This window comes from Oryctolagus cuniculus, chromosome 8 (assembly GCF_051225735.1).
Source record: "Oryctolagus cuniculus isolate XC-2025 breed Fujian yellow rabbit chromosome 8, ASM5122573v1, whole genome shotgun sequence".
In the NCBI taxonomy this organism is placed as follows: Eukaryota; Metazoa; Chordata; class Mammalia; order Lagomorpha; family Leporidae; genus Oryctolagus; species Oryctolagus cuniculus.
Genome location: NC_142874.1, coordinates 137,494,315 through 137,519,650, shown reverse-complemented (window position 1 = coordinate 137,519,650; position 25,336 = coordinate 137,494,315). Strand labels below are relative to the sequence as shown.

The 25,336-nt window shown below is 51.4% G+C and overlaps 1 protein-coding gene and 1 pseudogene across 1 annotated transcript; one reads left to right on the top strand and one right to left on the bottom strand.

Moving 5' to 3' along the window:
- Positions 1–340: 340 nt before the first annotated feature.
- On the bottom strand, positions 341–7,953 carry SPINK2 (serine peptidase inhibitor Kazal type 2). Its single transcript, XM_051820245.3, has 4 exons — positions 7,773–7,953; positions 7,185–7,228; positions 2,649–2,758; positions 341–624 (listed from the first exon to the last, which is right to left on the bottom strand). Exons 1-4 carry the CDS (start codon positions 7,825–7,827, stop codon positions 579–581), a joined length of 255 nt encoding a protein of 84 aa, XP_051676205.1. The 5' UTR covers positions 7,828–7,953; the 3' UTR covers positions 341–578.
- Positions 7,954–15,468: 7,515 nt separating this feature from the next.
- Positions 15,469–23,010, top strand: LOC127483130 (signal peptidase complex catalytic subunit SEC11A pseudogene; annotated as a pseudogene).
- Positions 23,011–25,336: the final 2,326 nt, after the last annotated feature.

Here is a 25,336-nt window from a genome sequence, read left to right as displayed (position 1 = left end):
GTGGACTGGACGCTGAGACCGCGGGAGGCTGCAGCGGCCAATCTGCCAGCCTGAGCCTCCTCCTCCCGTCCACCTCTCTGCCCACTCCCTTCACCTGTCACAGCGCCAGCGTTCACCCAACTCACTCCGTACACAGGGATTCGGCTCTGGGTCCCGGGGTCTCCATGTCTTCCGGAAGACCCATGCCACACATAACTTGTATTAGATAAACGTGTGTCCTTTTTTCTGTTGATCACAGCCATTCAATTCTCCTATCACTCATTCCACCCTAAAAGAATGGAGATAAAATTCTGCCTCGCCTACAGAGGGCATGGCATTCTCAACAGAGAACAGCAGTCCCTGAATTCGATGGTGATTTTATTACAAGGAAAGAAAGCAATGCATGGGTCACCTAGGTAATAAGTTCAACTACAGGGGCAAAGGATCTTTTTTTAATTCTCCATCACTACACATGGCTCTCGCCCATGTCTCCTCTCAGAACACGTGGGTTAACAATCTCAAAGGGGGAGGTGGGGGATTGAAGTCCATCTGGCGGGCAGGGAAGGTGGTGCCTCCCCCTTCTCTTCTGGACACGGCCCTCAGCACGGTTCACTTCGGATGATTTTGATATCATGGCCGTCCTCCCTGCAATAGAACAACCATAACAGCACAATCATTACCCACCAGGCTGGGGGCTGGCACCGGGGTGCACAGTTCACCTATAGCTTGTGACACTGGCATCCATATTGGAGTGCCGGTTCAAGACCCTGCTGCTCCACTTCAGATCCAGCTCCTTGCTAATGCATTCTGAGAGGCAGAAGATGATGGCTCAGGTGCTTGGGCCCTTGCCATCCACACGGGAGACCCAGGTGGAGTTCTAGACTCTCGGCTGGGGCCGGTGCTGTGGCTTAATGGGTGAAGCCACCGCCTGCAGTACTGGCATCCCACATGGGCACCAGTTCAAGTCCCGGCTGCTCCGTTGCTTCCCTTCCAGCTCTCTGCTATGGCCTGGGAAAGCAGAAGATGACCCATGTCCTTGGGCCCTTGCACCTGGGGAGACCCGGAAGAAGCTCCTGATACCTGGCTTCAGATTAGCCACCTCTGGCCGTTGTGGCCATTTGGGGAGTGAACCAGTGGATGGAAGACCTCCTCTCCTCTTCTCTCTCTCCCTCTCCCCCTCCCCCTCTCCCTTTCTCTCCCTCTCCTCTCTCTCCTCCCCTCCCCTCCCCTCCCCTCCTTTCCTCTTCTCTCTCTCTGCCTCTGCCTCTCTGTAACTCTGATAGATAAATAAAATATTAAATAATATTAAATAAATATTAAAAATTAAATAAATAAAATATTTTTAAAAATAGACTCTTGGCTTTGGCCTGGCCCAGCCCTAGTCATTGAAGGCACTTGGGGATAGAACCAGCAGGTGGAAGATCACTCTGTCTCTCCCCCATCCTCTCTGCATTTCAAATTAATTAACTTAAATAATTCTCTTAAAAAACTCATGCCAGGGCGGGCAATGGGGCAGGCATCCCAAATGGTAATCCCTGGGTTCGAGTCCCGGCTCTGCTGCCCACTAACACACACTCTGGGAGGTAGCAGGTGCGGCGTAACTCCTCCAAACACTCCCGCCGGTGAAGGAGACCTGGAGGAGTGCCTAGCCCCTAGCTCCAGCCTGCTCCAGCACAGCTGTTGCTGGCATTTGGGAACTGAACCAGCAGATGTCAGATCTCTGTCTCTAACTTACAAATAATTTTTTTTTTCATTTTTAAAAGACCCATCACTACATACTAGATTTCTCCCAGAGTGAAAGTCCCCTTTCTGCCCCTTTTTCCCTCACCCTAGGGCATGCACCCCAAAGACTCACTCAGAGATGGCCGAGGTGTCTGGGTAAAGGCTGCGGTTGAGAATGGACCCCTGCTATACAAAGCCACACCCCTGGAGGCGGACCCAGGGCCCCTGGGAGCTGTGTGTGAGTTACCTGAAGGGAGACAGGTAGTGCACACCTGTCACTCGGGGCTCCTGCTTCCAGACCAGCAGGACCACGTGGGCAGGCCATCTACATGCACCTTCTGAGTTTCAAAGATTGACTGTTCTGCAGAGCTCAGCTCCTCCTTGCACCCCTAAGGACGGAGGTGCCCCCACTGGCTGAGCTGGTCAGCAGCTGCCTGAGCGCCTACCTCATCCTCCAACTCCGACCTGGAAAACGCACTGAGGATCTGCGGCTTTGTAAATGTCAGTCAGAACTAGAACTACTCATGTCGCATTTGAGGCTTAAGTGTAAGGAAAAGTCACAGCCATGGGCACCAGTTCTAGTCCCAGCTGCTCCTCTTCCAACCCAGCTCTCTGCTATGGCCTGGGAAAGCAGTAGAAGATGGCCCAAGTCCTTGGGGCCCTGCACCCATGTGGGAGACCCAGAAGAAGCTCCTGGCTTCAGATCGGCACAGCCCCAGCCATTGCAGCCATCTGGGGAGTGAACCAGCAGATGGAAGACCTCTCTCTCTGCCTCTACCTCTCTCTGTATCTGTCTTTCAAATAAATAAATCTTAAAAAAAAAAAAAAGTCTTTAAAAAAAAAAAAAAAAAAACAGGAAAAGTCACAGCCTCCTAAGGAGGAATCTAAACCCAAGAAAAGAACAGAGCTGCAGCTGCCGCGCTGTCGCGGCCACAACGCCCCGTTACCTGATCTTCATGCACAGAGTGCATTCGTTGGGGTAAGTGGACATGTCGCTTCCACACACGGGGTTGAAGTCCCTGGGGCAGCCTGGTAACTTATACTGCGCGCAGTTCGGCTGGAAGAGGAAGGGAGACAGAAGACAGAGAATGAATTGCGACACACTCATTACAAAAGAGCTCAGGGGGAGTAAGGTCTAGAGTGTCCCTCGAATTCTTAGAGATATTCCACAAAAATATTTCTATTTTCTGCAAAAAAAGAGACAGAGAAAGAGAGAGAGAGGGAGAATTTTTCCAATGCAAAAGTCCAGGTTTCTTTGAATGCGTCACTAATCATGAGTTCTGTGTGCTGCCACAGCTGATATCCATAACCTATCGTCTACGAGCTCCACTTTGGTTTCTTTAAAGCGGGGTTCCACACACTCAGCACCACTCACGTTTTGGGATAGTCCATCACTAGCCGCTTGTCTCCAGCAGGGCCGGGACTGGAACTGGTATGGTAATCAGACCACAAGGCACAGAGTCCCACTTCAACCAAAGCTTAATAGACGACCTGCTCTGTTTCTGAGACACAAACACTTCAGAAAAGTTCGTGGCAGGGGGGGCATTGTGGCCCGTTAGGATGCCCGCGTAGTGTACCAAAAGTGCCAGAATCTAGACTCTCACTTCCGATTCAGCTTCCTGCGAATGCGCACCCCGGGAAGCAGCAGATGATGGCTCAAGTACTTGGGTCCCTGCCATCCACGTGGGAGACCTGGGTTGAGTTCTGGGCTCCCAGCTTTGACCTGGCCTAGCCCTGGCTGCTGGAGGCATTTGAAGAACGAACCAGTGCATGGATGATCTCCCTCTGTCTTTTAAATAAATAAAAACAAATGAATCTTTAAAAGCACTAAACAAACTAGGAATAGAAGGGAACTTGCTCAACCAGATAAAAGGCACTATTTTAAAGAAAAAAAAAAAACACAGGAAATATTTTACTTAATGGTAAAAGACTACATGCTTTTCCCTACAACCAGAAACAAGTCAAAAATGTCCACTCTCGCCTCCTGTATTCAACACTGTACTGAAGCTTCTCACCAGGACAACTGGGCAAAGAAAATAAATAAAATCAAAGACTGAAAATGAAGTAAAACTGTATTCAAAGATACCAATCTTATATGTAGAAAGTCCTAAGGAATACCCACCAAAAAACATAGAATAACCAAGTTCACAAAATTATAGGATACAAAAATCAATGTACAAAAATCAACTTTATTCTGCACACTAGCAAGAAATAATCCAAAAATAAAATTAAGAGAACAGAGGCCAGTGCAGTGGCATACTGGGTTAAGTATCTGCCTGCAGTGCCAGTATCCCATATGGGTACCAGTTCAAGTCCCAGCTGCTCCTCTTCCAATCCAGCTCTCTGCTATGGCCTGGGAAAGCAGTAAAGGATGGCCCAAGTGCTTGGACCCCTGCACCCATGTGGGAGACCAGGAAGAAGCTCCTGGCTCATGGCTTCAGATCAGCCCAGCTCCAGCCATTGCGGCTATCTGGGCAGTGAACCATGGAAGTCTCTCTCTCTCTCTGTCTGTATCTCTTTCTAACTAAGCCTCTTAAGCAAATAAATAAATCTTTAAAAAAACAAACTGAGCTTAACATTCAGCCGCAAAGACAAGGAACAGTGTCGGAAACGGAAGGCTCACTTCAGAGAGCCAGGGATGGAAACAGCGTGACACTGGGATGCGGAGGGAGGAGCGCAAGCTGAGAGAGGGCAGCAGAGGGGCTAGGTAGAAGGGCAGTCTGCATTCGGGGCACTTGCTCTGAGGGCAACAGGAAGTCCGGCAGGGTCTGCACAAGGACATGCTAGGCTCAAGGTCGGAGTTCCAGTTGCCATAGCAAGAGGGTTGGGAAGACCAGCTGGGGGTTTCTTTATATATATATTTTTTTTTTTTTTTAATTTTTTTGACAGGCAAAGTTAGACAGTGAGAGAGAGAGACAGAGAGAAAGGTCTTCCTTTTCCGTTGGTTCACCCCCCAAATGGCCACCATGGCCGCTGTGCTGTGGCTGGTGTGCTGCGCTGATCCGAAGCCAGGAGCCAGGTGCTTCTCCTGGTCTCCCATGTGGGTGCAGGGCCCAAGCACTTGGGCCATCCTCCACTGCACTCCCTGGCCACAGCAGAGAGCTGGACTGGAAGAGGAGCAACTGGGACAGAATCTGGTGCCCCGACTGGGACTAGAACCTGGTGTGCCGGTACCACAGGCGGAGGATTAACCTAGTGAGCCACAGCGCCGGCCAAGCTGGGGGTTTCTAAGCAAACCTAGGCGAGAGGTAATGGGGGCTGCAACTTGGCAAGTAGCAATGGAAATGGACAGGAAAAACCAAGGAGCTCCCTGGTGAGTCACCCTTTTAATAATCCTTCTAAACCGGGCAGGCCCTGCGCACCTGCCCTGTCTCCTGAGTGGGACCGTGTCCTCACACTTCACACACCGTGGGCACCACACTCACCTCACCCTGAGACAAAGGCAGGAGGATTCTTTTTCTGGAAGGAGACCAGACCCAAGGTAACTGAGTCACGTGACCCAAGAGCACTACTGGGCACCCACAGGGAGCTGAGAACTGGGCCCTGCGGGCCATCATGTCTGACCCCTGCAGTGTGGCTTCCTTGCCGGGAGACAGGTGAATGAGGAATCACAATTCAGTTCCAGGCCGGGGTAGTGAGAAGCACAGGAGCCGCAGTCAGACTGCCTGGACTGGAAGTTTGGTTCTATAATACCCAGGTGACCCTCGCCACGGGGTAATCATGCCCACCTCACAGTGCTAGCAAAGATGGAACACAAAGCATGTGGAACAGGGCGGGGCACATGGGTGCCACGGTGATGACGGCACCGTATTCAACAGCAGCACAGAGAAAGTGCATGTCTGTGTGCTTTGGAGGAAGGACGCAGGGCTGGAAGCCTTCCTGGAAGAGGTCAACTACCGCCCAAACACCTGCAGTGGCTTAACCCGCTGATGTTAATCCAGTAACAGCTATCTGACAAGGTCACCGTGAGAATGGAGACTGAATGCGCAGACAGGTAACAACCAGATCCTCCAAGGGGACTTGAAAAAGGTCACAGAAAATGCGACTAAAAGACAGGCTTGGGGCTGGCACTGTGGCTCATCAGGTTAAGCCACTGCCTACCGTGCCACCATCCCACATCAGAGTACAGGTTCAAGTCCCGGTACTCCACTTCAATCCAGGTTCCTGTTAATGCTTGCGGGCAGGCAGTGGAAGATGGTCCAAGTCCGTGGGCCACTGCCACCCACATCCAAGACCCACATGGAGTTCCTGGCTGCTGGCTTCAGCCTGGCCCAGAGCTGGCTCAGAGTTGTGGTCATTTGAGGAGTGAGAAGATCTCTGTCTCCCTTTTCCCTCTGTCTCTCGGCCTTTCAAATAAATACATCTTAAAACAAAAACAAATAAGCTAACTTCGGTGCAAACTTTTTGAAGTCCATGCATAGCTTGTTCATAATACACCTTTCCCATAACATTCTTGAAAGACTCCTCGTAGAAAAAGAACTGTAGCCACCTGCCCAGGAAACTAAGCCGCAGCATAGCAAAACCAGCCCAAGTCAGCCTTCGAGGAAGCCAGGCGGCTCCCGCCAGCAACAGGCCAGGAAGCCAGACAGCAATCAGCACCAGAAGGCCGGGATTTCCTGAACCGACGGCGCTTCCTACCTTTCGTCCTTGACTCCACCTTAAGGCCAGCCGGAGGCTGCCTGACATGGAAAGCCCCATGGCTGCTCGGCATGACCCGCGCCTGTCCCTCTCCCATACCAGGCTGCTCCCTTGCTCTGCAAGCTCTCAGTAAACAGCCTTGGCTTGTTCTCCTGGGAGCGCTGTGCCATTGACACCCACAGATTGATGTGATAAAGCACAACTCTCCAGCCGTGGACTTCTTGAATTACTAGAGAAGACAAAAAAGCAAGCACAGCTCTGAGGCCAGTGAAGACTGAACTACTTTCAAGGAAAAGTTACACTCCTATCTGAATCCAAAGGGTTAGCCGGCTGCCCCTGCCTGAGACACCAGCATCCCATATGGATGAGGGTTCGAGTCCCGGCTGCTCCATCTCGAGCCAACCTCCTGCTACTGTGCCTGGGAAAGCAGCAGAAGAGGGACCAAGTACTTGGGGCCCCGTCACCCATATAGAAGGCCCAGATGGAGTTCCAGGCCCCTAGCTGTGGCATGGCTCAGCCTGGGTCATTGTGGCCATTTGGGGAATGAACCAGTGGATGAAAACTCTCTCTCTCTCTCTCTCTGGGGGTGGAGGATAGGGGGTGGTGTCTGTAACTGCCTTTCAAATAAATAAATCTTTGAAAAAATTCAGTAAATGCATTTATTGAAAGGAAGGAAGGAAGGGGGGGGAGAGGGAGGGAGGGACAAGATGGGCCAGCGAGCACCGGCTTTCTAAAGCAGACGACAGTTCGTAAAACGGCAGATCAGACCCTAACACCAGCCCCCAAGCAAAGCGGTTCGCGTCTCCCGGTGTCCACGAGGAAAACGCGAGTGGTTTCCCACTTACTGTTCTATACTCTGAAGGCTGCCCGAACTGAGAGTCCGCAGAGGCTGAAAGAGGAAAACAGAGGCAGATTACAGAACAGGGCGGGAGCCGGCTGGTGAGCTTCAAGCCACATCCTCCTCTCGTCCCCAGCCAGCACCCCCACACGGGCTGCTGTCCACGGGGCGCAGGACGCACGGCCACTCCGGTCCCCACCCGACCTGGGGAGAACCGACCCGGCAGCCGGGGCCCACGCCCGGGCTCTGGCCAGACTCGGCCCCTTCTCAGGGGCACTCTCCACTGCAAGGCCCCGGACGTCCCCCGCGGACTCTACAAACCCAACACGCGGGCCTGGGCACAGCCACCCTGCGCGAAGACACCACGAGCAGACGGGGGCACACGCTGAAGCAGCGGCTGGCCCAGTCGGCCACCAACCAAGGGGCGCCGCCGGGTCCTCGGGGCAGCGCCCACGGCGGGGAACCGCCACTAACGGGCGCGCGGGGCCGGTGGCCGAAGTCTCCCGGAGCCGGGACAGCGCGGCGCCGGCCCGATGCTTCCCCCGGAGGCGCCCCGGCGCGGGTGGCCGCTCGCCTGGCCCTCAGGGAGCGCTACCTGCCAGGGCCCCGGCCAAGAGCAACAGCACCAAGCGCAGCTCCGCGAGCGCCATCCTCCCCACGTCGTGGGCCGCCGGGACTGCGCGGACCCCGCGGACCGCGCCACGCGCACCGGGAGCTCGGGGCTGGGGGCGGGGCGGTGGGCGGGGCGGCGAGCAGGGCGGGTCTGGGGAGGGGCGAAGGGCTGGGCAGCGAGGAGGGCGGGGCCGGGCAGGGGCTGGGCTGGGGCGAGATGGGCGGGTCTGGGGCGGGGCAATGGGCGATGGGCGGGGCTGGGCGGGGCCGGAGAAGGCTTTGCCTGGGAGATGAGAAGTGGTCTCAACGCTAGACTCGGAGCTGTAAGGGTGAGAACGCCTGGGGAAGACTTTTAAGGATTTATTATTTGCTTTTTTTTAAAAGATTTTATTTATTTATTTATTTATTGACAGACAGAGTTAGACAGTGAGAGAGAGAGACAGAGAGAAAGGTCTTCCTTTTCCGTTGGTTCACCCCCCAAATGGCCACTACGGCCGGCCGGGGCGCTGCACCGATCGGAAGCCAGGAGCCAGGTGCTTCCTCCTGGTCTCCCATGCGGGTGCAGGGCCCAAGGACTTGGGCCATCCTCCACTGCCTTCCGGGGCCACAGCAGACAGCTGGACTGGAAGAGGAGCAACTGGGACAGAATCCAGCTCCCCAACCGGGACTAGAATCCAGGGTGCTGGCACCGCAGGCGGAGGATTAGCCTAGTGAGCCGCAGCGCCGGCCGGATTATTTTTTATAAATGTATTATATATTTGAAAGGCAGCTTTCAAATGTCTCTGTAAGACAGAGATCTTCCATCCCCTGGTGCACTCCCCGGAGGGCTGCAATGTCGAGGGCGGAGCCAGGCTGAAGCCAGGAGCCTGGAACTTCTTCCTGGTCTCCTACGTAGGTGCAGGGGCCCAAGCGCTTGGGCCATCCTCTGCTGCCTTCCCAGGCGTGTTAGCAGGGAGCTGGATGGGAAGTGGATCAGTGGGTTCTGGAATCAGCTCTCATATGGAATGCGGAGAGGCAGATGGTGGCTTAACCCTCTGCACCACAGCGCCAGCCCCAACTTGAGTTCTGTTCACGATACTCCTCTCCCAGGTAAACTCCAAAAGGAGAGTGATTCTTGTTGGTTTATGCTGCATAGCCAGCACCCGGAGATGTTGATGAACGAATAGAGGGGGTTCTATGGACTTAAGAGCTTAACTTACCTAAAGGAAAGGAATGCCCACAGAATACAACAAACCACTAGGAAGCTACCTGTGTGAACCCAAGCAAACGGCTAAGAAGAACTGAAGCTTACCAAGACCATATGATGCACCCACAGGTCCAGCCACAGCTGGGTCTTCTTTTTTAAGATTTATTTATTTATTTGAAAGAGTTATACAGAGAGAGAAGGAGAGACAGAGAGAGACAGAGAGAGAGGTCTTCCATCCACTGGTTCACTCCGCAACAGCTAGAGCTGCACTGATCGAGGCCAGGAGCCAGGAGCTTCCTCCGGGTCTCCCACATGGATGCAGGGACCCAAGGACTTAGGCCATCCTCCACTGCTTTCCCAGGCCACAGCAGAGAGCTGGATGGGAAGTGGAGCGGCCGGGTCTTGAACCGGCATCCCATATGGCGTGAACCCGCCGAGCCACAGCGCCGGCCCCTTATAGCTGAGTCTAGGTGCATGGGATCCACGTCTTCCAGACCTTGGGCACCTGGAATGGGAGAGCAATGACCTACCCCCACTATGCCGCATCCCACTCCCCCCCAAGCTCCAGAGGCAGCACCACGGGGTCCGGGGCACTGTTCCACCAGCACCGTGTCCTGCCCCTGCGAGATTATGTGCTACACCAGGACTCTGTCCTTGTCCAAGTGCTGCTTTCCATGTGCCTGCAGGACCTCCTGGTGCTCAGCCAACGCCTGGTGGGTCCCCACGTGACTCTCCAAGTTGTTACTTAACACGTGCTGGCAGTCACAACACAATTAACGAATTTTGTTCTCTCCCGTCTTGCATGAAAAAGCAGGAAATGTTTAAGAATTTGTAAGAGGGTATGTGTGTGTGTGTGTGTATACACACACACATATATATATAACTAGTAAATTCTACAACTTCGGTAGAGCATTTAAAAGGTTGGAAGCACAATATGCAGGGGCTGGCGCTGTGGCATAGTGGGCTAAGCCTCTGCCTGCAGTGCCGGCATCCCGTATGGCTGCCAGTTCTAGTCCCAGCTGCCCCTCTTCCGATCCAGCTCTCTGCTATGGCCTGGGAAAGCAGTGGAAGATGGCCCAAGTCCTTGGTCCCCTGCACCCATGTGGGAGACCTGGAGGAAGTACCTGGCTCCTGGCTTCGGATCAGTGCAGCTCCAGCCGTTGCGGCCATTTGAAGGGTGAACCAGCGGATGGAAGACCTGTGTGTGTGTGTGTGTGTGTGTGTGTAACTCTGCCTTTCAAATAAATAAATAAATCTTTGAAAAAAAAAAGAATTAAATGTTAAAAATGCATTAAAAGAGGGCCGGCGCCGCGGCTCACTAGGCTAATCCTCCGCCTAGCGGCGCCGGCACACCGGGTTCTAGTCCCGGTTGGGGCGCCGGATTCTGTCCCGGTTGCCCCTCTTCCAGGCCAGCCCTCTGCTGTGGCCAGGGAGTGCAGTGGAGGATGGCCCAGGTGCTTGGGCCCTGCACCCCATGGGAGACCAGGAAAAGCACCTGGATCCTGGCTCCTGCCATCGGATCAGCGCGGTGCGCCGGCCGCAGCGCGCCGGCCGCGGCGGCCATTGGAGGGTGAACCAACGGCAAAGGAAGACCTTTCTCTCTGTCTCTCTCTCTCACTGTCCACTCTGCCTGTCAAAAAAAAAAAATGCATTAAAAGAGAAGTTTATCCTAAAAAAATACACATGCATCACCACTCCCCAGCAGTGCCTCGAGTTTTCAAGCGTCTTCTTCCTTGAGAAGCTCCCTTTGAAAGCATGCACTGATTCTGAATACAGCTTTTGGGGGCTATCCAGTAACTTCATGAGAAGTTTAGGGAAGAAAAATACTTTGGGACAGGCATTTGGCCTAGCAGCTACAGTGCCTGTTGGGAGGCCCACATCCCATGTTGGAGTGCCGGGGTTTGAGTCCCAGTTCCAAATTCTAGCTTCCTGCTAATGTAGACCAGACCCTGGGAGGTAGCAGGTGACAGCTCAAGTAATTAAGTCAGTGCCACCCATGTGGGGGACCCAGATTGAATTCCAGGCTCCTAGCTTCAGCCCTGGCTGTTGTGGGCATTGGGGATTGAACCAGCTGGCTGTAGGTCTCGCCCTCTCTTTCTTTTTCAAATAAATACAAACAATAAAAAAATTAAGAAGAAAAAAGTAGGCTAAACTAGTACTGGCGAAGTGAGAATCAGAAAGGGAGCAACAGGTGACATGCCGAGAGGGCAACCCTCCGAGGTCCGGGTAGCAAAGGGAACTGGGAGGACCAGGCCCTGGCAGGAAGGGCTCAGGGCAGGGGAACCAGACGGCTGTTCTGAGAGTGTGTGAGGCTGGGGACTGGGGCCAGCTGTCTCCACCGGGGCAGACAAAGGGCCATCATGGGGGCACTGCTGCAAGAGACAGGGAGGGACTGGCATTGCAGCAGAGTGGAGGGAGCTGCACCTTGGGCTGCCCTTACCCCGGACTGGCGTACCTGGCTCAAGACCTGGCTTTGCATTAACGTGCATCCTGGGAGACAGCAGATGATGGCCCAAATACTTGGATTCCCGCCAGCCACATGGGAGATCCCGAGGGAGTTCCCAGCTCCTGGCTTCTGTCTGGCCCAGCCCCAGCTGTTGCACTCATTTCGGGAGTGAACCAATGGACGGAAGATCTCTCTTCTCTCTGTCTGCTCTTATACTCTCTCTATTTTCTATCTGTCTCCTTCTCTCTCTGTCACTCTGCCTTGCAAATAAAGAAGCAAATAGATAAACAAATAAAACTGTTAGAAGAATCAGCACATGGCAGTAAGCCTCTTCCCTCTCCTCTTGCTTCCTCGTGTCCCCCTCTTGCTTCTGTGGGCAGAACCACCCGGAAGCCAGCTGGCAATGCAGAAACGGGGCCTGCAGATTACAGAGCAGTGTGGAGCTGACCTAGAATAACCCAATGACCGGCACAGCCCCATACCCTACCCTCCACCAAGGCAGTGTCGTGTTCTGGGACAAGAAGACAATGTGCCGTTTTAAACTCCCCTGGGAGGGCCCACACTTGGCTCCGTTCTCACCACTGTTCTGCTTGATGTCGACAGGAGATCTGGAACAAGCGTTGCTAGCTTTCTGAGTCACAAAATGTTAAGTTCTTGGAACCACGAAGACTGGAGATTGCTTATTTTGCATTTTTTAAGTTAAAGATTAATAAAACGCACATTTAGAGAAAGGTTTTTCTGAACTTTTTGGGTGTCTGTTACCAAACACCACATACATTTGCTTAGGAACACAAGATCTGAGGGTAGGTTTGGGGACAAAGCTCAGGGCTGGATGCTAGGAATTCCAGCTTCTGAAGAAAGCATTGCCCTGTCCTGGTAGACGTTACAAATGATGTGGGGAAGGCAGTGCGTGCTTCATGCTCTGGTCCTCTCCACGGCTGTCTCGGTGTTTAGCAGCCACGAGCAAGGCCAACACCACTGGCTGTAAACGGCCAGGTGCTGGACACCTTACACTTGCTGGCTCGCCCAGGCTGTCTCAAGCGGTCCACACTGCCTTTGCATCGGGAGAGCAGGTGAGGCCCAGAGTCCATGAGCGGCAGTGGGTGTATTCCACTACCACCTCACAAAAATGGGCAGCTGGTCACACAGGGACCACAGGCCATGGACTGCTGACCCTGGGTCCAACGTGCCGCGTGAAAATGGCGGGGCTGGCCACCAGCATGTTTGTCAGATGGTACAACAGGCAGCAGCTGGAGCTCTTTAGTGCATAAGCATTGGGATTTTATTTTTTGTGCTTTCTAAGGTAGTCCTTGCTGCTTAGACAGCCACAGCTCAAAATGAGTGAGAATTTGATAAAGCATTCAGGAAATTGAAGCAAAATATTTCTTTTCATCATGTTATCTGGTCACTTCATTCAAAATAATTCTTCCTTCCTCCTGAAATACCCAAAGAGGTCTGACATTGACCTTTAGTTTTTACTGCCGGGCTACAACCTCATAGGGGGATATCGTCCAATCCATACTTGATCACTGATCCCAGGGTCCAGCAGCACTGACATCCCACATCAGAGCACTGGACCAAGTCCCGGCTCTGCTTCTCTTCTCACCCAGCTCCCTGCTAACGCACCTGGGTAGTGGAAAATGGCTCCAGCAGCTGGGCCCGTGCCTCACAAGGAGGACCCCCAGATGAGTTCCAGGCTCCTGGCTTCAGTCTGGCTCAGCCCTGGCCATTGCGGCCATTTGGGGAATGAACTGGGAGTGGAAGACCTCTCTCTCTCTCTCTCTCTCTCTCTCTCTCTGTTTCTTCCCCTCCCTGTCTATCACTCTGCCTTTCAAATACATAAAAACAAATCTTTAAAAAGATTGATTCTAATGGGCACTCTTACATACTATTGGTGGGAATGTAAATTGGTATAGCCACTGTGGAGGACAGTATGGAAGTGCCTTAAAAAACCTGAAACTGGCCAGTGCTGCGGCCCACTAGGCTAATCCTCCACCTGCAGCGCTGGCACCCCAGGGTCTAGTCCCAGTTGGGGCACTGGTTCTGTCCCAGTTGGGGCACTGTTCTGTCCTGGTTGCTCCTCTTCCAGTCCAGCTCTCTGCTGTGGCCTGGGAGGGCAGTGGAGGACGGCCCAAGTGCTTGGGCCCTGCACCTGCATGGGAGACCAGGAGGAAGCACCTGGCTCCTGGCTTCGGATGGATTGGTGCAGGGCACTGGCTGTAGCGGCCATCTGGGGAGTGAACCAACGGAACGAAGACTTTTCTCTCTCTCTCTCTCTCTCTCACTATCTAACTCTGCTTGTCAAACAAACAAACAAACAAACAAAAACCTGAAACCAGACACACCATACGACGCAGCTGTCCCACTCTAAGTACGCATCTAAAGGCACTAGAATCAGCAGACAGAGGGACACTAGCACTCCCGTCTCACTGCAGCACACTCCACAATAGCCCAGATACGGGACTAGCCTAGGTCTCTATCAATGGCTGGATGCATAAAAACAATGTGCTGTATGTACACCAAGGACCATTGTTCTGCCCTTAAAAACAGAATCAGCAAACTGGGTGGGACTGGAAGACATTATGTTAAGGGAAGTAAGCCAGATGGAGGCAGGCAGGTGTCACATGTTCTGTCTCACACGAGGAAGCTAACACCTGTCCATCTGCGTGTAGAACAGTGACCACCGGAGAGTGGGAGAGGCAGGGGAGGGTGGGGCAGGGAGGCTGGGTAACGGGCACCAAAGCACGGTGAGCTGGAAGCGGTGAGAGCCTCCACCAGGACCGTGGGTGACTCCGTTCTCAACTGTCTGGAAAGAAGAGGGAGAGAGCACCGCCAAGCCTCCAAACAGAAATCGTAAGGGCCGGGAGCGCTGGCCGCCCTCACAGGCTCCATGCTCGGGGCAGCCTGGTCTTAGATCGGTGTGATCATTGCACACCAGCCAAAGCATCCATTCCAGGCCCATAAAATGCAGACATAAGCATAATACAGGAATCCCTGTAAACACTCCAAATAACTAAAAGTGGAACATGGATGTAAATGTTAGATGTGAACTTTAAAATATTAGAGAGAAACAAAGAAGAAAAGCTTTAGAACCTAAACAATGTGTCCTTAGACTTGATACAGAAAGCCTAATTCATTACAAGAAAAAAATGATAAATTGGACCTCATAAAAATTGACAACTTTGCTCCTGAATCTGTAAACAAAAAAATGAAAAAAAATTTTTAACTAGGAAAAAATATTTGCAAACCACAAATCCAACAAAGGAGTGGTATGTGGAAAATATAAAGAGATCTCAACACTCAAATGTGGGAAACAATACAACTAGAAAATGGGCAACAGACATGAATGGACGTTTCACTGGAGAGGATGTACAGAGAGCAAAAATAATGCAACCTTGGGGCCGGCGCTGTGGCGTAGAGGATAAAACCGCAACCTGCAGTGCCGGCATCCCATATGGGCGCTGGTTCTAGTCCCGGCTGCTCCTCTTCCAATCCAGCCTCTGCTATGGCCTGGGAAAGCAGTGGAAGATGGCCCAAGTCCTTGGGCTCCTGCACTTGAATGAGAGACCTGGAAGAAACTCCTGGCTCCTGGCTTCAGATCAGCATAGCTCTGGTGGTTGCAGCCATTTGGGGAACAAAACAAGTGGATGGAAGACTTATCTCTGTCTCTCTTTCTCTCTGTGTGTAACTGACTTTTAAATAAATAAATAAATCTTTAAAAAAAAAATACAACCTCATAGCCACTAGAGAAATCAGAATAAGTCACAATGCAATAACATTACATACCTGGCAGAATGGCTAAGATTAAAAAATAGCGATAGCATCAAACGCTGGCAAGAATGTGGAGAGACTGGACCACTCTGTAGAAACATAAAATGGCACCACCGCTCTGAACGAAGTTTCTTTTCAAACCGAGTGTGCAAATGCCCTGTGCCTCCGTCTTCACGTTCTTGGGCACTTGCTCCAACAGAAAGGACAACTTAGGTTCACGCAATATCCACAAATGTTCAGAGCAGCTTTATCCGTGACAGCCTGGAAGTGGCGACAATGCAAATGGCCTTCCTGGAGTGCCTGGTTCAGCTAGGCTCCATTCCTGACATAAGCGCGGCTCAGTATTGGAAGCAGAACAACCACTACCCCACGTGGGTGGATCTCACCCCTGGCTACCGGGGACATCGTGCGGAGATGTGAATCTCTAATCTCTACTTGGATGGCTGTCAAGGACACCGTGCTGAGGTTTCGGAAGAAATGATCTCAAAATGTTCCATTCGTAGGACATTCTCAAAATGATAAAATGACAGAGAGGCAAGCAGATTAGCGATTGCCAGGAGCCGGGGGTAGGAAAGGAGAAACTGCTGCTCTCCAAGGTTCCCGCGGCGGAGCTGTGTTTTTGTTTTTGTTTTGCGAAGAAGAGGGACAAACAAGCTCCCACCCACTGCTTCACTCTCTGAACCCTGCAACGAGGCTGGGCCAGGCGAAGCCAGGATCTGTAACCACACAGGGATGCCAACCTTCACCACTGCTATTCGATACATCCTGGAAGTTTAATCAGAGCCGTTAGGCAAGAACAAGAAATCAAAGGGATGCAAATTGGGAAGGAGGCAGTCAAACTATGCCTATTTGCAGATGACATGATTCTTATATAAGGAAACCAATAGAACCCACTAAGAGACTAATAGAACTCAGAAAGAGTTTGGTAAAGTGGCAGGATATAAAATCAACACACAAAAATCAATAACCTTTGTACACAGACATAATACCATGGCTGAGAAAGAACTTCTAAGATCAATGCCATTCACATTAGTCATAAAAATAAATTAGGCCGGCGCTGTGGCTCAATAGGCTAATCCTCCGCCTGCGGCACCAGCACACCGGGTTCTAGTCCTGGTCGGGGTGCCAGATTCTGTCCTGGTTGCTCCTCTTCCAGTCCAGCTCTCTGCTGTGGCCAGTGAGTGCAGTAGAGGATGGCCCAAGTACTTGGGCCCTGCACCTGCATGGGGGGCCAGCCGCAGCGGCCATTGGAGGGTGAACCAACGGCAAAGGAAGACCTTTCTCTCTGTCTCTCTCTCTCACTGTCCACTCTGCCTGTCAAAATAAATAAATAAATAAAATATCTCAGGACAAATTTAACCAAAGAAATCAAAGATCTCTATGATGATAATTTGAAAACACTGAATAAAAAAACAGCAGAGATGCAAAAAAATGGATAATTCTTCCATTGTTTTTGGATTGGAAAAATTAATATCATCAAAATGTCCATATACCAAAAGCAATTTACAGATGCAGTGCAATCCCAATTAAAATACCAGTAACATTCTTCTCAGATCTAGAAAAAGTGATGCTAAAACTCATAGGGAGGGGCCGGCGCAGTGGCTCACTAGGTTAATCCTCCACCTGCAGTGCTGCATCCCATAAGGGCGCTGGTTCCAGTCCCGGTTGCCCCTCTTCCAGGCCAGCTCTCTGCTGTGGCCCGGGAGTGCAGTGGAGGATGGCCCAAGTGCTTGGGCCCTGCACCCCATGGGAGACCAGGAGGAGGCACCTGGCTCCTGGCTTCGGATGGGTGCAGCACTGGCCATGGTGGCCATTTGGGGAGTGAACCAACAGAAGGAAGACCTTTCTCTGTCTCTCTCTCTCTCTCTCACTGTCTATAACTCTACCTTTCAAATAAAAAAAAATTATTAAAATAAATAAATAAATAAGTAAAACTCATATGGAAACCCAAGAGATTCTGAATAGCTAAAGCAATCTTCTACGACAAAACCAAAGCCAGAGGCATCACGATACCAAATTTTAAGACATACTACAGGAGCCGGCACTGTGGCATAGCGGGATAAGAAGCTGCTTGTGATGGCGGCATCTCATATGGGCACTGGTTCTACTCCCAGCTGCTCCACTTTGGATCCAGCTCTCAGCTATGGCCTGGGAAAGCAGTAGAAAAAGGTCCAAGTCCTTGGGCCCCTGCACCCACCTGGGAGACCTGGAAGAAGCGCCTGGCTCATGGCTCCAGATTGGCCCAGCTCTGCCCATTGCAGCCATCTGGGGAGTGAACCAATGGATAGCATCTCTGTCTGCCTTTGCCTCTGCCTCTCTGTAACTCTGCCTGTCAAACAAATAAATAAATCTTAAAAAAAAAAAAAAAGACATGCTACAGGGCAGTGATAATCAAAATAGCCTGCTACTGGCAAAAAAAATAAATGAATAACATGCAGATGAATGGAACAGAATCAGAAATGCAAGAAATCAATCCATGCATCTAAACCAACTTATCTTTGTCAGAGGAGCTAAAATCAATTCCTGGAGAAAGGACAGTCTCTCCCACAAACGGTGCTGGGAAAACTGGATCTCTGCCTGCAGAAGGATGAAACAAGACCCCTACCTTACACCTTACACCAGAATCCACTCAAAGTGCATTAAAGACCTCAATCTATGACCTGATACCATGAAATTATTAGAGAATGTTGGGGAAACTCTGCAAGACATTGGCACACACCAACCGTTCTTGGAAAAGACCCCAGAAGTACAGGCAATCAAAGCCAAAATTGACAAATGGGGTTATAGCAAGCTGAGAAGCTTCTGTACTGCAAAAGAAACACTCAAAGTGAAGAAGCAACTGACAGAATGGGAGAAATTATTTACAAACAATGCAACTTTGCAAATTGTGGTGGTCTTAAGTCTAAATGGTGAGGATATGTCATTTTATTATTTTTTATAAGAAAGGGCAATGTGAATGCAAAGTAATGTAACATATTTTGAGAGGCAGAGAGAGAGGGACATGCAGAAAGAGACAGAAGTAGAAACAGAGAGAGCTCCCGTCCACTGCCTCCTTCCCCCAAATGCCTGCAACAGCTGGGACTGGGCCAGGCTGAAAGTGGGACCTGAGGACTCAGTGCAGGTCTCCCATGTGGTGCAGGAGCCCGGTCACTCCAGCCATCGCCTGCTACCTCCCGGGGCCTGCATGAACAGGAAGCTGGCATTGGGAGGAGAGCCAGGACTCAACCCCAGGCATGCTGACCTGAGATGCAAGTGTCCCAACCTGAAACTCAACTTCGAGATCAAAATCTCACCCCTGAATTAATGTGATTTGATGTTTAGACCTTTGTAAGACTTTTAACTAAAAAATTAACAAATTCAGAGTTGGTGCTGGGCATAGCAGGTTAAGCCTCCACCTGCATTGCCAGCGTCCTGCACCACTTCTGATCCAGCTCCCTGTTAATGCTCTTGGGGAAAGCAGCAGAGGACGGCCCAAGTGCTTGGGCCCCTGCACCCATGTGGGAGACCCAGATGAAGCTCCAGGCTCTTGACTTTGGCTTGGCCCAACCCTGGCCGTTGCAGCCTTTTGGGAAGTGAAGCAGCAGATAGAAGGTCTCTCTCGGGAGCGGCACTATGGCATAGCAGGTAAAGCCACCGCCTCCATATGGACACTGTTTCGAGTCCCAACTGCTCCTCTTCCAATCCAGCTCTCTGCTATGGCCTGGGAAAGCAGTGGAAGATGGCCCAAGTCCTTGGGCCCCTGCACCTGCATAGGAGATCTGGAGGAAGCTCCTGGATCCTGGCTTTGAAGCGACCCAGCTCCAGCTGTTGTGGCCATTTGGGGAGTGAACCAGAGAATGGAAGACCTCTCACTCTCTCTCTCTCCCTCCCTCTCTTTCTCTCTCTGCCTCTCTGTAACTCTGCCTTTCAAATAAATAAATAAATAGGTAAATCTTTAAATAATAATAATAGTTTAAAAAAAAGAGGCAAGGCTGCCTAGCAGATGGGACCAAGAGTCTTCAGACTTTGGAACACACATGCAAAGGCCAGCATGCCGCCTTTAGGGAGGATTCTGTGCAGCTCCCTGAGGCCGGAGCGGCGCTCACAAGCTGTGAGCGTGTGTGTGTGTGTGTGTGTGTGTGTGTGTGTGTGTGCAGCAGCTGGGATGCCACTTGGTAGTGTGTGGTTCAAGTCCCAGCTACTCCACACTTGGAATCCAGCTTCTCACTAAGGCATTACCTGTGGATAATGGCCTCCATCCGGGTCTCCCATGTGGGCGGCTTGGACCCAAGTATTTGAACCATGCTTGATGCCCCTCAGGGTGTGCATTAGCAGGAAGCTGGACTAGAGGTGGAGGGGGGACTCTGATCCATGTGCTGTCACAACCCTGCTGTTCCATGAATCCCCGAAATTATCATTTTTTAAAACCCATATAAAACTAAGAAATTCTAAAGCCCAAAAAGGTAGTTCATTCTTTTGATAGAGAAATTCCAGCCGCATTTCATTATAATCAGAACTGTATGAATTCAATTGCTGAAAACCGTTTGGGCCCTCCATAGGGTATTTAATTAAACTAATTTAGTGGTGTCTGCTGCCATCTAGTGGAAATACATTGACATAACTAGTGCTTCCTTATAGGCAACAGTGCTTTCATTTTCAAAGTACTGTCATTCTACCTCCACAGGAACCTATGAAACAGACATTGCTATTCTAATTTGCTTTAATGTCTTTAAAAAAATCTTAATGTTGGGACCAGCATTATTGTGTAGCAGGTGAAGATGCTGTTTGCAATGCCCACATCAGAGTGCAGGTTCAAGTCCCAGCCGCTCTGCTTTCCATCTAGCTCCCTGCTATTGTGTTTGGGGCCCTGCTACCCATGTGGGAGACGTGGATGGAGGCGCTGGGTCCTGGATTTGGCCTGGCCCAGATCTGGGCATTGTGGACTTTGAGGAGTGAAAAAGAGGATGGAAGATCTCTCTCTCTCTGCCTCTGCCTCTCTGTAACTCTGCTTTTCAAATAAATAAATAAATATTTTTTTAAAAAAAAAGTTAATTGTGTTCTCCTTGTTGCCAAGTTCATGTACATTCAGAAAGGCAAAAAGAAAGAACTTGCTTAAAATTTCATCTCTCAAATGCAAGCATAATCCATATTTGGTATGCCAAGCCATCTTTCTATTACATTTTTAAAATATTTATTTAATTATTTGAAAGTAAGAGTTACACAGAGAGAGAGGAGAGGCAGAGAGGGAGAGAGAAGTCTTTCTTTCATCTGCTGGTTCACTCCCCAGATGGCCACAAAGGCCGATCTGTGCTGATCGAAGCCAGGAGCCAGGAGCTTCTTCCAGGTCTCCCACACCGGTGCAGGGGCCCAAAGACTTGGGCCATCTTCCACTGCTTTCCCAGGCCGTAGCAGAGAGCTGGATCGAAAGTGGAGCAACTGGGTCTCGAACCGGCACCCATATGGGATGCCGGGGCTTCAGGCCAGGGAGTTAACCCGCTGTGCCACAGCGCCGGCTCCTCTACTACATGTTTAATACAGTTCTGAACTTACTATAAGAACAATTTTCAGTCGTATTTCTTTTGACATTATAATGTACATATTTCCTATGTACCCAGATTTCTCCTAAATGTTGCTGTTAATGGATCCTTTATTTTAGCAGATCAGTGTCCTGCTTCGTTAGGAATCTCCAAATTTACAAATTTATCATGAGAATAGCAAGGGAGTGGTGATCGCAACTGAGCTCACAGTTTATTGTGAAAACAAGTTACCTATCCCACCCTTCCGGGTGAGCAAACCAGGGGGGAGAAAGGGTTGTAAATCAGTCTTTTGATGGCTTTTGTCCCCTCCTGGTAACTGAATGCCAATCTGATTTTCAAGTTTTTTTTTTTTTCCTTTTGAAATTGTACTTAAAAACCCAATGCTACTGGGCCTTTTGGGTTCTTCCCTCTAGTGGAAGCCCCCACCCCACCCCCACCCCATGCTGCTCTGCCTAGAGGTCCTTAATTCTAATAAATACGTTTAAATCCCTTTGCTGTCCGCTTGGGAATTCTTCTTCAATGTGAGACAAAGAACTGACATAACAATGATTTTTCTGCCACTGTTTCCTGTAACACTAGCATCCTCATAACTTGTATGAGGTGCCTGTATCCTGGTGCCTGTTTGACGCAGGGACTGATCTAAGAAAAAATATATATATAAGCTTCATCGTCACAGCAGCTGAATAGTAGAGATTATTATCTCATTTTACTTTTATATTTCTATGTTTTCATTTATTTGAAAATCTGAGAGACTTCAGAGACAGACAGAAAGAAATTTCCCATCAGCTGAGTCACTCCCCAAAGCCCACACCAGCTGGAACTCCATCTGGTCTCCTACATGGGTGGCAGGCACCCAAGAACTTGTGCCATCACCTGCTACCTCCCAGGATGTGCATTAGCAGGGAGCTGGAGTTGGAAGCAGAGCCAGGACTCAACCCCAGGCACTCAGGTATGGGATGTGAGCGAAGGACGAAGAGGCGTCGGCTTGCTGAGCCAAAGTCCCACCCTGTGATCCCATTTCAGATGAGTAAACTGAGGCAGAGCTGAGTGGCATCGTTAGGCTTGAACCCAGACAGCCGGGCTCCTCAGTTTATGCTGTCAGCTAAGTTTTAGAACCAAGGATTTAAGCTGCTCATCTTTTGAATAAGTTACCATATGAAGAAGACTTCAAGAATGGGTTAATAACTACTATGTTGTAACAAAGCTCTTTGCTAAAAGTAGCAACACTAGTAATAATGGAAGTGTTGCTTATCAAGGAGGCAAGGGTTGTGGGTAATTAGACAGACCCCAGGCAGTCACATGAGCCCCAGAGCTCTTACCCACCTGCTAAACCCTGGAGCAGCATTGTGTAATCGGGTAGTTATTAGCCGCGTGGCTACTGCACATGCAAAACGTGGCTGGTGTGGACCGAAATGTAGTAATGAACTATACCCCAAATTCCAAAGACATACTAAAAAAGGAGTATAAGATATTTTAACAATTTTTATGTGGGTCGCATTTTAACATTTTGGATATAGCAGGGTTTTTTTGTTTGTTTGTTTTAAAAGCCAGAGCTAGGCTGACACAAAGTCAGGGGCCCGGAGCTTCCTCTGAGTCTCTCACATGGATGCAGGAGCCCAAGGACTTGGGCCATCCTCCACTGCTTTCCCAGGCCTTTAGCAGGGAGCTGGATTGGAAGTGGAGCAGCCAAGAATTGAACCAGCACCCAAATGGGATGCCAGCACTGCAGGCGGAGGCTTAACCTTCTACGCTACAGCACTGCTCATTCTGAGCCTGGCTCATGCTCCAGCCGGTCCACCTTCTGGTCACTTTGCCTCCTCTCTCCCGCCCCTGTCCCGCAGGCTGGCCTCACCACGCTATGTCTAGACTTCCTGGACAAAGTCCAGAGACCGGACAAGAGCTCTATTTTGGAAGGATTGTCTTCATTTTGGAAGGATTGTCTCCTCAGCTCTAGCGGTCTGGAAGGGATTGGTCGGTGTCACCGGAAGCAAAATCCAGTGGTAGTGCTGGCCAGTGGCAGCATGGAACCTGCATTTCAGAAAGATCTTCTCTTTCAAATAAGTGAGGTTGAAGATCCCATAAGAGTGGGAGAAACTGGTTTTACGGTAGAGGGAAGACAGAGTCCCTTGGCTGACCAAGTCTCGCAGATTCAAGAAAAGCAACGCCATGGGCTCGATGACCAAGGCCTCTCTAAACAAGGACAGCGCTGGCCAGGGCATTTGTTCTGTATGTTGGAGCTGCAACGGCCCTCGTGGGTGACTACCCTAAGCTTGACCACGCAGCACTGTTCTTGCTGGGTTAGCTTGTGCTGCTTCCCCCTGGATAAGGAATCTGCCTTGCCGCCCGGGGGAAAACACTGTACTTACTACACCCCAATGTCTGCGGTAAGTTCTGCTCTGTGGTTGGTGGCGTGGAGAACATTCGTGTTCACGCTCCGTGGTAGCGCTGGTTTGCTTAGCTCATGTTCCCACACCAGAGTACGCGTGGGCTGGTACATACATCAGAGAACTGTTTATATTAAAAGGTTGATTCCAGGGCTGGCGTTGTGGCCCAACGGGCTAAGCCGCTGCCTGAAATGCCAGCATCCCACAGTCTCAGCTGCTCCACTTCTGATCCAGCTCCCTGCTAATGCACCTGGGAAAGTGGTGGAAGATGGCCCAAGTCCTCGGTCCTCTGTACACACGTGGGAGACCGGGATGAAGCTCCTGGCTCTTGGCTTTGGCCTGGCCCTTGTGACCATTTGGGGAGTGAACCAGTGGATGAAAGATCTCTGTGTAATTCTGCCTTTCAAAATAAGTAAACAAATCTTAAAAAAAAAAAAAATAGAGCCATTTATGATCGCAGTGCTCTGGCCAGGTGGACCACACTCCGAGGACCCACCTACCAGGGCGGGTTCCACTGAGCCTGGGTCATGGGGCAGGGGGCCTGGTGCTGGCAGGGCGGTGGGGTTGGCTGCTTGTTACAGAAGTTAGTTTCCGGGCCAGGCTTTCCACTACTGACCTACTCGGGTCTCCAGGGGCTGGAGGCAGCCTGTGGACAAGTCCCGCTTAATTTGCCTCCCCAACACCTATGAGGCGGGGAGGTACGGGGTGGGGGGGAGGTCAGCGAGGTTCCTCGGGTGTGTCGTAGGGACCCCGGCCACCGAGGCTTCCCAAGGACATCATTGGGCCCCCAGCTGCTGAGAGGCGCCCCGGAGCAGAGTGACGTCACTCCGTCGTTTCTAGAAGGAGCAAGAACAGTGGCCGAGGCAACAGGCGGGGACGGTGGTGCAGGGGCCCGGGCGGCGGTGCAGGGGCCGGGGCTGCGGTGCAGGGGCGAGCCCAGCCTGTGTGGCTTTGCGCAGAGAGGGAAGCGCCCAGGACCGGCGGGCGGCGCCTCGCCTGCGTCTGCGGCCGTGTTTACCCAGCGTCTGCCGCGGGCCGGCCGCGGGAATAAATGGGGCACGGTCCTACGGACTGAGGGCCCTTGTGCTTCGGCCGTGAGGCTGTGGGAGAGGCCGGCGGCCGCTGCCCCGCGTCAGCGCCCCCTTCTCCACCCACCCCACCCCCACCCCGGGAAGGATGCACGTTTGCGTGGTCCCCAGTGGTCCTCATGGATCCGGTGTTTGGGCTAAAATGCAAGACAACTCCCCCAGGCGCACCGGCTGCAGCCAGAGAGGACAACAGCAAGCGGATGATGAAGACCCAGAGTGGAGGGGGAGGGGTGACCGCCAGCCTCTGGGGTGACCCCATCCCCGGTACCCCCAACCCCAGACCTCAGCACTTTGCAGTTTAACTGGTAGTTAGTTAAAGTGGCCTGATAAAGGGAACCCAGCCAGACCGGAAAAGTCTAATTGGCACGCAAAGGTATGCAACTAGCAGCTGTCCATCACCAAGTACCAATCACCAGCCGAACTTCCTTCCCGGAAGGTACTCAGGTTTATCTCTCAGCTAGCTCGTTCCGCCCTTGGAACATATTTCAATAAACTTTTGTCTCTTAGAACTATGTAAGTCATTACTCCAAGGCAAGCTGGCCGTCCTTGGTGACAACTCTGGGGATGGCAGGGGGGAGACAGGATATTTTTATTTTTTATTTTCGGTTTATTTGAAAGGCAGAGAGAGACAAAGAAACTGAAAGAGAACTGCCATCCAATGGTTCACTCCTCAAATGCCCGCAACAGCCAGAGCTGGACCAGGTGGAAGACAGGAGCCCAGAACTCCCCCCACGAGGGAGGCAGGGGCTCAGATACCTCACCCGCTGTCTCCTAGGGTGTGCACTTGCAGGAAGCTGGTGCGCCCCGCTGCGACTCCAACCCCGGCACTCCCCAGTAGGATGCATCCGTCCCCCCTGTCACATGCCCACCCTGCCCCTACACGGACTTCTAGAAGAAACGTGGATTGAGATGAAGCCACGTGAGGCTGGCAAAGGGGTTAAGGTGGGGTAGGGAGATTTGGCCTCGGGGTACAACCACAGACTGGGAACCAGCCCCTTGGAAATTTCCATTCGACCCCTGGTGGCACCTGGAGTAGGGAAAGGCAGAGCTGTCAGTGGGGCCCTTGGAGGCGGGGACGGAATTGTCTCATTCATATGCAAATAATATACCCGGTGGCCATCAGAGGGCGGTGGGGGGGGGGGGGCCCAGGGAGAGA

Coding starts and splice junctions, on each gene's coding strand:
- SPINK2 (XM_051820245.3), bottom strand. CDS start 7,827: ATGGCGCTCGCGGAGCTGCGCTTGGTGCTGTTGCTCTTGGCCGGGGCC. Junction 7,229..7,772: donor CTTGGCCGGGGCCCTGGCAG/GTAGCGCTCCCT, acceptor TTCCTCTTTCAG/CCTCTGCGGACTCTCAGTTC. Junction 625..2,648: donor ACTCTGTGCATGAAGATCAG/GTAACGGGGCGT, acceptor GTTCTATTGCAG/GGAGGACGGCCATGATATCA.